The following is a 14475-nucleotide window of genomic DNA, read 5'->3' on the forward strand; positions in this document are numbered from 1 at the left end:
CTTCCTTGTTTTAAGTTTGGCTTCCTAACTGTCTGTTCCACAGGCAACCTTTTCTGACTTTTTAGTAAGGGCTGAGATAACCAAATGAATTAAAAGCCTCAGATTTTTTTTTTATTTTTTTTGAGACAGAGTCTCACTTTGTCATCCAGGCTGGAGTGCAGTGGCACAATCTCAGCTCACTGCAACCTCTGGCTCCTGGGATGAAGCAACTCTCCTGCTTCAGCCTCCCGAGTAGCTGGGATTACAGGCATGCATCACTATGCCCAGCTAATTTTCGTATTTTTAGTAGAGATGGGGTTTCACCACATTCGTCAGGCTGCTCTTGAACTCCTGACCTCAAGTGATCTGCCCACCTCAGTCTCCCAAAGTGCTGGGATTGCAGGCGTGAGCCATCACGCCTGGTCAAAAGCCTCTGATTTTTCCACTGATTTTCCACTCTTTTTCCACTGATTTTCCACTATTCCACTATTCCACAGGACCTGGGACCCAGTGTTGGGGGCAGGGCCACGGCCTTGCTCCACACCAGGCAGACTATCAGCGCTTTTGATTTTACACCAGAGCTTCTCTTCACTGGGGTGGAAAATTGAGAGGTGGCTGCAGAACTGAGAAATATTTCCCTGTTACCCTTTTCTTAGATACAACTTGGCTCAACTCTCAAGAGAATAAAAAAATTCCCCATCAGGCATAGGGTATATATATAAATATTTTTGAGACAGAGTTTTGCTGTCGCCTAGGCTGGAGTGCAGTGGCGCGATCTCGGCTCACCACAACTCCGCCTCCTGGGTTCAAGCAATTCTCCTGCTTCAGCCTCCTGAGTTGCTGGGATTACAGATACATGCCACCATGCCTCGCTAATTTTTGTATTTTTAGTAGAGACGGGGTTTCACCATGTTGGCCAGGCTGGTCTCAAACTCCTGACCTCAGGTGATCCACCCGCCTCAGCCTCCCAAAGTGCTGGGATTATAGGCGTGAGCGTGGCCCATATGGTACTCTTAAGGTCCCACATGCTTTTTAATATTTAGGTTTATCTTTCCATCATTTTGGGTTTCTGTCCCTTCATTCCTCAGTCCCCCAAATTCCTGCATGTGACTCCTAGGACCAAAGCCAGAGGGTAAATACTGTTTCCCCGTGGTGACAGGAACAGCAGGGGGGACAGACAGCAGCTGGCTGCCAGCCAGCTGACTCACCATGGTTTATCCCTTGATCCTTTCGCAGGAGAGACTGTGTGCTGTTTGCTGCTGGAGGTAAGTAGATTGTCTTTGGGCGTTTTGAATGGCTTTGAGGTGCTGCTGGCAGAGTGATGGCCGCTGAGACAGGCTTTTGTTTTCACCTGTACTAGTGATGTCCTGGGATTGGAGGCTGGAGACACTGGAGAGGGAGAAGGTCTACACATTGAACCGTGTCTTCTCTCTACAGGGGCAGAAAGTAGAGAACTCAGCACAGCATCTGTAGCAGGTGAGGCTCTCACACACTCACATACACTCAAACACACAACAGGCAGAGAGAAGCACTTTCCCTGCAGCATCGGCATCCCTGAAGCCTAGGTTCTGATGAGACGATTTGTCTTGACATATGCTCCTATTCCACCAGCTAGCAATACTTATGTTCTGGGTTTCTGTATCAAATGGCATGCTCAACTAACATCAAGGTTCTCGCGGGAGGCATTTACCAGGTCATCTTTCTGCAAAACTACTTCCACAGGAGTAGCAGAGGGACACCAGGTATCACCTGAACAGTGGGATAACCCCACATAGCCAAAGCAATTCCTAGACAGCTACACAGAGGCCACAGGTCCATCAGAGCAGTGGACAGGGCAGGACTCTCAACAAACAGGAAACTCTCGAACCTGACGCTCTGCAGGAGCACTAAAGTAAGAGGGACCAGAAGGCTTGAATCAAAGGGACTTTGCGAGCGAGGAAGCGGCCCAGCAGCTGTCCTGGGACTGAGAGGACAGTGTCGACACACCCCTGCTATGGCCTCCGCGGGGTCCACAGAGGGCCACATGCAGGAGGATGTCAATGCTTGAGCCAGAATCTGCAATGTGGGGCATGGACTTGGGCCGGCGAGCACAACTTCCTGAGGTTCTACAGAGAATACCAGAGCTCTGGGCAGAGATGCGTCACTTGTTCACGTTCTGTTAGCTCCTGTGCTTTCGACTGAATGGGCAGGATGAGGATACTGACCAGGACAGCAGATGCATGAAGTAAAGTTCTAGTGTGCACCCACTATGGGGTTCTTAATTGTTTTAGAGTAGCGAATCTGATAAAAATGTAAGACCCCAGCAAAATGCACTTTTACACCTATCCAAAAACTTTGTACATGATTACAGGAAGGAATCCCAAACCCTAAAAAAGACAAAGCTTCCTGAAATCCTAAGTCCTCTCTGGCTCTCTTATGTCTCACATATAATTAGTGCTTAATTAACATGTGTTGAATAAATAAATGAAATTATAACAGATCTCCTGAACTAGAGATCACAGATCTGAAAATCTGGCTGAATTTGATAATGCAAAATGTGACAGACAAAGATGGCAGATCATTCTCTCTCCAGCCCAAAGCTGAGCCTAGCCTTCTCTCATTAGGGCACCTTTCCTGGATGCTTTTGCAGGCACCCTGACCTGGGAGACGCAAGCCCCCACCTGTGGCCAGCTGCGACAGGAGTCTGGGGTTTCTCTGTGCTCCCTTGTACCAATGGGTTGCCAGGCTGTCTCAAAGCAGACTGAATTTAGTCTTCTGATGCAATGGGAATTAGGAGGAAGCAGATTTTTGAGGATCATTCAATTGCTGCATTTTTTTTGCTTGACCAGTGCTCATGTGCTGCCTACGCAGAATAAATTTACAGGGTACTTTTTCCTCATTGAATCAGAGTAGACCTTTGCATACAGCTTAGTTTTCAGAAGCAATCCTGTTGAAGCTTTTGAAAACAAAGAGCTAGTTCTGAGGCCTCTGTTTTGAGGGCTGGGAGCCGGGAGACGGCTCCCGCTCCAACCACACATAACAGTATTAGGCTTGGGCCTTCAGTTTACCACTGAAACTTCCTTGGTTCCTGTGTCTTTATCTGTGAATGAAGTGGGTCCCTAGATGGCTTCAAAGCCTCCTTCCACTCAATCACCATAAATACAAGGGATACTTATACCTGTTCCTTCCCTTCTCATCCCTCATGATTCCTGGATGTCAGAGCAATAATAACAGCCGAAGTATTGAACAATTTTACTCAGGCGAGATCTTCCTTGGAGGAATTCATCCTTTGTAAAATTGTACTGGCCTTTACAACCCCTGTGAGACAGGCAGGAAGCAGCCAGGCATCTCCACCCTCCTCACGGCTGACTGGCCAAAGGAGACCCAGAGAGGTGAGATGATTGCCAAGGTCAGGGCTACTCAAGGATCAGGGTGCCTCTGCGCCAAGTACATGGGCCTAGCTGCCTCTCAGGAAGGCAGGAAACTAGGTGAATAACATTTGAAGCCAGGAAATTAGAAAATGCAGAACTTAGAATCACTAAAGGTTACAATTGGATCTTAAAAGTCAACTAGTGTGATCTTTCTGATAGATGAGGTTATCAGTTGCCAGTCTTCGGGTTAAAGCTAGTTAGCGGCAATCCTGAGACTAGAACCAAGTCTCCTAACTTCAAGTCTATCGACGTTCTGCCTCTCAGAAATGTCTTGTTTAGCAATTTGTTTTTCGGCAGAGGCTTCCAATATGAAAATAAGACTTGATTTTTACCATTACTGCTTTACATGTTTCTGCAGTCTTCATTCACTCCCTTGCTATCACTGACTCAAAGCTGCTGGTGGGTGGGTGGGGCATGTACAGAAATATTTTTTGGTTTAGGTGGGGAGATAAACCTGAATAATGAAGATACATCTTATTTTACTAAACTAATTGTTAAAAAGTATGGAAGTAAACAAAGATAAATCACAAGGAAGGGTGCCATGAAGGACAAAATAAATGGGCCAGGCCAATGATTCTACAACCACCTTCTGAAAGAATTCTGGTTAGTGGTCCTGGCTGACACTAAATTTACAAAAAAAACCTTTTTTTTGAGACAGAAAAAAAACTCTGTTACCCAGGTTAGAGTGCTATGGCACGATCATGGCTTACTGCAACCTCTGCCTTCCAGGTTCAAGTGATCCTCCCAATTCAGCCTTCTGAGTAGCTGGGACTACAGGCGTGTGCCACCACATCCGGCTCATTAATATTATTTTTTGAGACACAGTCTTGCTCTGTGGCCCAGGCTGGAGTGCAGTGGCAGGATCTCATCTCACTGCAACCTCCACCTCAAGCGATTCTCTTGAGCCTGGGAGAATCAAGGCTGAAGATTCTCACGATCTCAGTCTCCCAAGTAGCTGGGATTACAGGCATGCAACATCATGCCTGACTAATTTTTATATTTTTAGTAGAGATAGGGTTTCATCATGTTGGCCAGGCTAGTCTTGAACTCCTGACATCAAGTGATTTGCCCGTCTCGGCCTCCCAAAGTGCTGGGATTATAGGCATATAGGCATGAGCCACTGCATCTGGCCCCAGTTAATTATTAATTAAAACTTTTTTTTGGTAAGGCCAGGCATGGTGGCTCATGCCTATAATCCTGGCACTTTGGGTGGCCAAGGTGGGTGGATCACTTAAGCCTGAGAGGTGGAGGCTACAGCAAGTTGTGATTGTACCAGAGCACTCCAGCCTGGCAACAGAGCAAGAATCTGTCTCAACTTTTTTTTTTGTTTGTTTGTTTGCAGAGACTAAGTCTCTCTAAGTTCCCAGGCTGGTCTTGAACTCCTGGGCTCAAGAGATCCTCTTGCCTTGGCCTCGCAAAGTGTTGGGATTACAGATGAGCTACCACATCTGGCTTACAAAACAACTGTATCAGTGGATAAGTCCTTTTCTTGGTTTCATATTTTATTTTTTGAGACAGTCTCACTCTGTTGTCCAGGCTGGAGTGCAGTGGTGTGATCTTGGCTCACTGCAAACTCCGCCTCCAGGTTCAAGCAATTCTCCTGCCTTAGCCTCCTGAGTAGCTGGGATTACAAGTGCACACCACCACGTCTGGCTTATTTTTGTATTTTTAGTAGAGATGGGGTTTCACCATGTTGACCAGGCTGGTTTCAAACTCCCGACCTCAAGTGATCCGCCCGCCTCAGCCTCCCAAAGTGCTGGGATTACAGGTGTGAGCCACCGCGACTGGTTTCATATCTTAGATTCAGAAACTTGTCTTAAATTGCCAATTGAAAGAACAAGTTGCAATGAGGGAATATTAATTAAAACCTGAAGACAGCCCTTTGCCCTTAATATAAGTTTTTTTTTAGTTGTTTGATGTCTGATTTTGTATTGCAATAAATAGGCAAAAGCAGTATTTCCTACTTGTGAAACGGTTTGAATTAAATCAGAAGGGCTCTCACAACCCTTGAGCTATGGGAACAAGCTTGCCCCCTACTGGTGCAGGTGAGAAAGGTTGTATAAGAATTTAAAGGCCCCGCGCAGTGGCACATGCCTGTAATCCCAGCACTTTGGGAGGCTGAGGCGGGTGGATCACCTGAGGCCGTGAGTTTGAGACCAGCCAGACCAACATGGGGAAACCCTGTCTCTACAAAAAATACAAAATTAGCTGGGCGTGGAGGCACATGCCTGTAATCCCGGCTACTTGGGAGGCTGAGGCAGGAGAATCGCTTAACCCAGGAGGTAGAAGTTGCTGTGAGCCAAGATCGTACCATTGCACTCCAGCCTGGGCAACAAGAGTGAAACTCTGTCTCAAAAAAAAAAAAAAAAAAAAAAAAAAAAAAAAATTAAAGTGGAGGGACCAATAGAGTCAGTGGTCAGGGGTTCACTCTGGAGGTGAGCTGTAGCTAAGCTTTTGAAAATGGGTAGAACTGATGTCCCAGGTAGGGCAGAGTGAGTGGATTTTACAAAAAGACCTATTCAATCTATGTTTCTCCAGTCTATGAAGACCTGCCTGTAGTGGACTTACACAGTTTTGTGTTGGTGAGGAGGTGCGTTAGGCTGGTGATAGGAGAAGGCAGGGTCTTATCTCTTGCAAAAAGATGCTGCTGAGTGAAGCTCTCCGGCTGTACATTACAATCATTCGGATACAAGCCCTCACCCACTTGAGGCTTAATCATGTCTTACGTTTTCATTAAGGGACTGCCTAAGGTAGATCCCTATAATTATTCTAATTCCATTTGCCCTGCCCAGAAAGAATTTGTAGTACATTATATCCCTCACTCATTGTTAAAATATTTAATACGTAAGCAATTTTAGAGAAAAAGAGCACTTTCCTCTACATTTTCTTAGTCTTTGTTAATGCATATAGCTTTATTAACAAAACTGTTATCAATGGATATTTTGACTATTCTTTGTCAACTAACATTCTACATATACATATCAAATTCCCACAAACTTGCTAAACTGTTAGGTAATATTCAATCATTAACATGGCGCAGATTATTTAGCTACTCTCTTACTGTCTACCTATTATTTGTCTTTAAAAAAAAAAACTGATTTGGCCGGGCGTGGTGGCTCACACCTGTAATTCCAGCACTTTGGGAGGCCAAGGCGGGTGGATCACAAGGTCAAGAAATCAAGACCATCCTGGCCAACATGGTGAAACCCCGTCTCTACTAAAAATACAAAAATTAGCCGGGTGTGGTGGCGCGTGCCTGTAATCTCAGCTACTCAGGAAGCTGAGGCAGGAGAATGACGTGAACCCGGGAGGTGGAGGCTGCAGTGAGCCCGGATTACGCCACTGCACTCCAGCCTGGCAACAGAGTGAGACTCCGTCTCAAAAACAACAACAACAACAACAACAACAACAAAACCTGATTTATTTAAAAAGTGATTCAGAATTATTTCCTTGAGGTATAATTCTCAAAGTGAAAGGCTGCAGTTTTATAGCTCTTGCTACGGATTTCTTTCCAGACCATGTGACAGAAAGACCAAACGAATCTATTGTGCTAATATTGAATATAAGCACCACTCACCTACTGAAGGGAAAACAGAAAATCACTATCAGAACACCTGTGCAGAATTAAGTATTCAATACATCAATAACAACCTCAGTGAATGATCTTGAACCAGCAGCCTCTGCTCTCACCTGTTCTGTCCTTTGACCAATAGTAATAATAGTTTAAGATTTTTCAGGTGGGTACAGTAGCTCACGCCTGTAATCCCCGCACTTTGGGAGGCTGAGGTAGGCAGATTGCTTGAGCTCAGGAGTTTAAAACTAGCTGGGTAACATGGTGAAATCCCGCTTCTACAAAAAATTTAAAAAATCAGCCTGGTATGCACCTGTAGTCCCAGCTACTTAGGAGCTGAGGTGGGAGGATCGCTTGAGCCTGGGAGGTCAAGGCTACAGAGAGCTGAGATTGTTGCACTGCACTCCAGCCTGAGTGACAGAGTGAGACACTGTCTCAAAAAACAAAAAACAAAAAACAAAAAACAAAAAAAACAAAAAAGGCCGGGTGCGGTGGCTCACGCCTGTAATCCCAGCACTTTGGGAGGCTGAGGCGGGTAGATCACGAGGTCAGGAGATCGAAACCATCCTGGCTAACACAGTGAAACTCCATCTCTACTAAAAAATACAAAAAACTAGCCGGGCCTGGTGGCGGCGCCTGTAGTCCCAGCTACTCGGGAGGCTGAGGCAGGAGAACGGCGTGAACCCGGGAGGCGGCGCTTTCAGTGAGCCGAGATCGTGCCACTGCACTCCAGCCTGGGCGACTGAGCGAGACTCTGTCTCAAAAAAAAAAAAAAAAAAAAAGAATTTTTTTTCCTATGCGCCAGGCAGTCTTACCTTATAGCATTTCGTTCTTACAATACCTTAAGAAAGGCACAGCTGGGCGCGATGGCTCATGCCTGTAATCCCAGCACTTTGGGAGGCTGAAGCGGGAACACAAGGTCAGGAATTTGAGAGTAGCCTGACCAACATGGTGAAACCCCGTCTCTACTAAAACTACAGAAATTATCCTGGCTAACACGGTGAAACCCTGTCTCTACTAAAAAATACAAAAAACTAGCCGGGCGCGGTGGCGGCGCCTGTAGTCCCAGCTACTCGGGAGGCTGAGGCAGGAGAAGGGCGTGAACCCGGGAGGCGGAGCTTGCAGTGAGCTGAGATCGCGCCACTGCACTCCAGCCTGGGCGACAGAGCGAGACTCCGCCTCAAAAAAAAAGAAAAAAAAAAACAACACAGAAATTAGCAGGCCGTGGTGGCGGGCGCCTGTAATCCCAGCTACTTAGGAGACTGAGGCAGAAGAATCACTTGAACCTGGGAGGCAGAGGCTGCAGTGAGCCGAGATCGTGTCACTGCACTCCAGCCTGGGCAACAGAGTGAAGCTCTGTCCCTCCGGCCCCCCGCCCAAAAAAATGAGAGGCATTACTAGCTTCTCTTTCTACAGGTAAGTTTTATTAACAAAGCTGTAATCAATGGATATTTTGGACTATTCCTTGTCAACTAACATTATTCTGCATATACATATGAAATTCCCATATACTTGCTATTTTAAACCATTAGGTAATATTCAATCATTAATGTGCTGTAGATTATTTAGCTATTCTCTCACTGTCGACCTACTATTTGTCTTTTATTTTATTTTATTTTTTTTGAGACGGAGTCTCGCTCTGCCGCCCAGGCTGGAGTGAGTGGCGTGATCTCCGCTCACTGCAAACTCCTCCTCTCGGGTTCATGCCATTCTCCTGCCTCAGCCTCCCGAGTAGCTGGGACTACAGGCACCCACCACCGCGCCCGGCTAATTTTTTGTATTTTTAGTAGAGACGGGGTTTCACCGTGTTAGCCAGGATGGTCTCAATCTCCTGACTTCGTGATCCGCCCGCCTGGGCCTCCCAAAGTGCTGGGATTACAGGCGTGAGCCACCGGGCCCGGCCCTATTTGTCTTTCAAAAAACTGATTTAAAAAGTGATTTACAATTATTTCCTTGAGGTATAATTCCTGAGGCTCAGAGATACAATGAGTTGCTTAAGGTCACAGAGCTAGAAAACATCAGATCTGGGGATGTTTTCAGAGCCCCTATCTTAACTCTGGGCTCTACCACCTTGGAATCCTGGAAGATTCTGCTACAGATAGGAGGAGCCTGAAAGAACCAGCGAGACTTCTCCTTTCCCACTGCCTCTGGGCGTTTCAGCAGGGCACCTGACTCCGCTAGGGAGAGGAAGAAACATCTTTTAGGTGTTAGGCAGCTGGCAGGTGCCAGTCAGCAGCTCATACCATTGCCTGAGACCTCAACCACAAAGAGTTGGGGGGCCCTGCTACCAAAGAAATGAAAAGTCAAACCCTTTTACTTTTGTGCATTTCCACCACAGGAAGTCCAGGCCAAGGTCTCGGCAACTGACTGTTTCAAGACCACCTGCTTCCCCGCAGCCTCCTTAAACATCCAGGTGCAACTCCAGGGGCAGTCCTAGAGATCAGCCAGGCAAGGAGCTTGCAGACACCAGCTCTCAGCATCCCAAAAATCTGATAGGCGTGGGGAGCCCTGGTGTCTCTAGTTTGCTCCCCTCACTCTCTGAAGATAAAATCCATCAGGTTCTCAGGCAATTCTATTTCAGTAAAAATTCAGTGTTCCCTTCCCCATATGCTTATTCACAGAGGTATTTTCATACTTGCAGCATCAGTGTCCTGCATTTAAAACCTTAGCACAGATGCCTCATGAATGGCTGAGCCGGCCGCAAACACTCAAGGTGGCTCCCTGAACCATTTTTAGAAAGAACTTGTTGGGAATTTTCCAATATGGCTTTTAAGGGACCAACCCCCTCCCAATAGACTTTGAGCACCACAGTCGCTCGTGGCCTGCCATGGTTGTGTAAGCACACTTGGGCTTAGGCCAGCACCTGGCGTACTCACTTGACAGCATGGAGTCTCCTTCAGCCCCCACTTTTGAGGGCAGGTGCTTGGCAAGTCATTAGCCAGCTTCTATCTCATCAGTGGGATCAATCTGCTTTCGTAGCTGTAGTCAGGATGCTGCCTATAAACACCCTGATTTCCAAGGGACCTTCTTCCAAAAGTAAACTGGAGTTGGAGAGAGAGGCAGGGCTGGCACCTTGGCACTGGGATCCGTGCCAGGAGCCAGGCCAGCTGTACTTACAGCCGCTTGGTGAGGCAACGATTCCCCCCAGTTTACAGTTGTGGAAATGCAGACAGACTGTATTTGAGACACTTGCCCAGAGTCATAAGACTAGTAAGTGGAGGAGCTGGGGCTAGAACCTGAGCCTGTGGTCTCATTTGTCACCATCATAGTTAGATACTAAACTTACTGTCATGGTGGTTAGAAGGGGATATTGAATCAGCCTTGCTCAGCAGAGGAGGAAATGAAGACACAGGAAAGTCAGGTGATAGGACAGGCGGCGAATGCAGGCAGAGCTGTGCCAAGCAGTTCCCGTGCCAGGAGTGCTTGTGAGCTTTTCTGGAGTGCCCGTTCCCTTCTCAGACTGCAGTACCTCTTTAAAAGATCGCACGGCTGACGAGCCGAGGAGGCGTTCCTTAAGCACAGGTTATACTAGGTCTTCTTTACCCCTCTTCACCTCCTACCCACTGCTGGGCAACATGAACTATCTGGAGCACTAAGTTCTTTTGACAAATATGAGTGTGGGCCTGTAGTCTACACTGCTCATGCCAATGCCGGCTCGGTTCCCAAATCCCTAGGCTCTGGGACTCTGGGATGGTTTTTTGGTCATCTGGTCACCCCATGCACATTCATTCAGTCAGGAGGGAAAGCAGCCTTTCTTGAGTACCTACTATACATCAGGCACCGTGCAAGCTGCTTTTCACTCACCAGCTCATCTACCCAACAACCCTACCATGTGGTATGAGACCGTTAATTGCCTTGTTATAGATGGGGAAATTACTATTTTTTTTTCCTTCTTAGATATCAGATGGGGAAATTAAAGCTTAGCAAGATTGTGAAACAAGACCAAGGTCACGCAGACCTCAGCAGCTGGCAGGAAAGCCCAGGCTTGCCCGGCCCCAGAGCCAATGCCCTTTCTACCATGCCACCCTGCCTGGGACGTTCTCTTCCCTCCACACTTTAGAAATGCAACTGGGATGATTCTTACAAGGGCACTTCCCATTCCAGAGCTGCTATGAAGTCATGTAACTTAGGATCCTTTTTAACTTTTCCCCTGTGGTGGCATTCCCCCTTCCTCCTCCTCATTTGTCATTTATACTAAGGTGCAAATTTCTGGCATCACCACTATTGGGCAGGATCTGGGGAGTCCCAGGGGGTTTCCAGGGCCCTGAAATACTTCCATCAGCCCCCAGGGATGCCCTCACAAGACACCTAGCCTAGCTAAAAGGGAAAACCACAGAAATAGAATCTGTGGGGAGACAAGCACATGCACACCTTGCCAGCGGTACTTTCAAGGGATTACATTTTTCTGGAGAGCAACCTGGTGATAATAACAGGAACTAAAGAGCATCCATAGCCTTTTATCTGGTAATCTGGTAGTGTTAGTTTGGAAAATAGACCTCCAGGAAACATCCCAAAGGGAAAAAAAAAAGTTCAAAGATACTCTCAGCACTGTTTACTACATAGTAAAAAAAAAAAAAAAATACTACAAATGACCTGAATAATCCATAATAAAGCAATTGGTAGGAGACAGGTGAGAGAGTTATTTCAACCTAAGAAAATGTAAGCAAAATGGTACACTCACATCCACAAGGAAATTCAAAATGGCACAAATAGTATGTAGAGACTAATACTACTTAAAGAAAAATATTTGAGGCCAGGTGTGGTGGCTTACTCCTGTAACCCCAGCACTTTGGGAGGCCAAGGTGGGCGGACTACTTGAGGTCAGGGGTTTGAGACCAGCCTGGCCGACATGGTGAAACCCCATCTCTACTAAAAATACAGAAAAATTAGCCAGGCGTGGTGGTGCATGCCTGTAATCCCCGCTACTCAGGAGGTTGAGGTGGGAGGATTGCTTGAACCTGGGAGGCGGAGGTTGCAGTGACCCGAGATCACGCCACTGTCACTCTAGCCTGGTGACAGAATGAGACCCTGTCTCAAAAAAAAAAAAAAAAAAAGAAAAGAAAAGCAGCCGGGCGCGGTGGCTCAAGCCTGTAATCCCAGCACTTTGGGAGGCCGAGACGGGCGGATCACAAGGTCAGGAGATCGAGACCATCCTGGCTAACACAGTGAAACCCCATCTCTACTAAAAAAATACAAAAAACTAGCCGGGCGAGGTGGCGGGTGCCTGTAGTCCCAGCTACTCGGGAGGCTGAGGCAGGAGAATGGCGTAAAACCCGGGAGGTGGAGCTTGCAGTGAGCTGAGATCCGGCCACTGCACTCCAGCCTGGGCGACAGAGCGAGACTCCGTCTCAAAAAAAAAAAAAAAGAAAAGCAGTTGATAAATACATGGTGATGAGGAAATTTGTTAAAGCTGTTTAAGTCCATCCAAGAAGAAAGATAAAAACAGACAACAACAGCAACAAAACACTAACATATCCTTAAGCAGAAAAGGCAGAGGAGAGAAAGCAGGTGCAAATACAAAGGTAGGAAAGAGACAAAAATATGGGTTAAAATGAAACCTATTTCATTCATTCACTATTTTTTTTTTTTTCTTAGCATTTCCTTGGCACCTACCATGTGTCAGACACTGGGCTATTACAGTGATGATACAATAGGTTGCTGTCACTGCTAGACCTTTGTCATCAGAGGGCTTCCTGTGCTCAGGGAACAGCACTCTCCAGATCCTGGCTTGTTGCCACAGTTGTCACTCTGAGTGCAGGGGAAACGGATGTGGCCCTCAGAAGGCAGGCTGCTGCCCGAAGGACCTGAGTCTGCCGGACTCCACCTGGAGCCAGAGCCACAATCCTCTTCATAACATTAGACCTTTTATGGCTCTATCTGCTCCACTGTCTGGGCCCAGTGGTAGCAGAGGGGTTGACAAGGACTCCACATGCACGCCACTGAACTTATCCATCAGAGTAGCCCCCTTCAAAACCACAAACACAGACCGCACAAGTCACATGCGTTTAAACACAGGAGTCACCACAGCTTTGGTGAAAACTGGGGGCCTCCAGCTTGCAGACAAGCTGTTGAATTCTACCTTAGGATGACACAGCTGACCTCATAACCCCCAGAGCGCTGATGAGACAGGTATGGCAGACAGCTGGACCCGGGCACAGGGGGAGCCACAGACTCCAGGATCTTAGGGAGAAGATCCATGAGCTGGGATTCCCAATGTTTAAAATACCTGATAAAATGGCTGGGCATGGTGGCTCACACCTGTAATCCCAGCACTTTGGGAGGCCAAGGCAGGTGGACCACTTGAGGTCAGGGGTTCAAGACCAGTCTGGCCCACATGGGAAAACTCCGTCTCTACTAAAAATACAAAAATTCGCCAGGTGTGGTGGCACGTGTCTATAATCCCAGCTACTCAGGAAGCCGAGGCAGGAGAATCGCTTGAATCTGGGAGGTAGAGGTAGCAATGAACCGAGACTGTGACACTGCAGTCCAGCCTGAGCGACAGAGTGAGACTCTGTCTCAAAAACAAAACAAAACAAAAACCCCAAAAAACACACCTGAAAACCTGCACATCTAAAAGCTGAATTGAATCTAAACCCTTGAATCTAAAAGCTGAAATTTTAAAATAAATAAATAAAAATACCTGAACCGCTGGACCGAATCTTCCCAATGCTGTCTTGAGGCAGCATCAGTGGCCTTTGCCCTGGTGCCTTGAGCTAAGGCTTCATGGCTTGCCAGGCCCCGTGGAGGGAGGATCCTGGCTGCAGGAGGCAGAGCAGGTGCCAGGCTGCACTTCCACATCAGAGAACACACAGTGCAGCAGGGACTTCTTCACTTTTGGACACCAGGGCCAGGGCCCCCAAATCTGTGATTTTTTAAAAAGGTCCTGAGGTGATTTTCATGCTCCATGAGCTTTGGGAGTCACTGGAAATGCGGACCAAACACTGCTGTCTTTAGAATCAGAAAGATCTGGGCTCAAATCCCAGCTCTGTCACTCATTAGCTCTGGGACTTGGGGAAATAACTTAACCCCCTGAGCCCCAGTCTCCTTTCCTGTAAAATGGGGACAGTAATACACACGTCATGGAGTTACAACAGGACAGGTGCCCCTCGAGCACACTGAGTCCCTCATCTTCGCACACATCACACGCTGTAATTACTGGTTTACTGGTCTAAGTGTCCTGTGCCTGGACACACCTGGAGGGCAGGTGTCCTGTTTACTCTTTTATCTCCTGTGTTTAGCACAGGGTTTCACCCTCAAGAACACTCCCTCTATTCACTGTGGAATAAACGGGTGTTGGGAGGATTGCTAACACGTGGGGTGGCTACCACAGTGCCAACTCACAGGAGGCGCTTAATGTTAACTTCCCCTGATACATGAAAATGTCCATTAAAAACACACACGCAGGTAGTAGCTTTCCTCGGTAGGCAGTTCTCAGACTTCTCCCTGCCCCTGAATTAAATTATTGCACTTACAAGAATCCTATGGGAGCACACTGTTTAAGGACCACAGGCTGAT

At 47.1% G+C, this 14475-nt stretch overlaps 1 protein-coding gene across 38 annotated transcripts in view; it reads right to left on the reverse strand.

Annotated features, from left to right (window-relative positions):
* ATXN7L1 (ataxin 7 like 1) overlaps positions 1–14475 on the reverse strand; it is a 269394-nt gene that overhangs the window by 56499 nt on the left and 198420 nt on the right. For 31 of the 38 annotated variants that reach the window (XM_074035753.1, XM_074035747.1, XM_074035750.1 and 28 more), the window contains one exon: positions 1188–1410. In XM_074035753.1, coding sequence (XP_073891854.1) covers positions 1188–1410 — 223 coding nt within the window. Of the gene's footprint in view, positions 1–1187; positions 1411–13600; positions 13892–14475 lie in introns of those variants that run through there. The other 7 variants (XM_074035775.1, XM_074035771.1, XM_074035759.1 and 4 more) reach the window with 1 other exon arrangement.

Source organism: Macaca fascicularis, chromosome 3 (assembly GCF_037993035.2).
Source record: "Macaca fascicularis isolate 582-1 chromosome 3, T2T-MFA8v1.1".
Taxonomy (NCBI): Eukaryota; Metazoa; Chordata; class Mammalia; order Primates; family Cercopithecidae; genus Macaca; species Macaca fascicularis.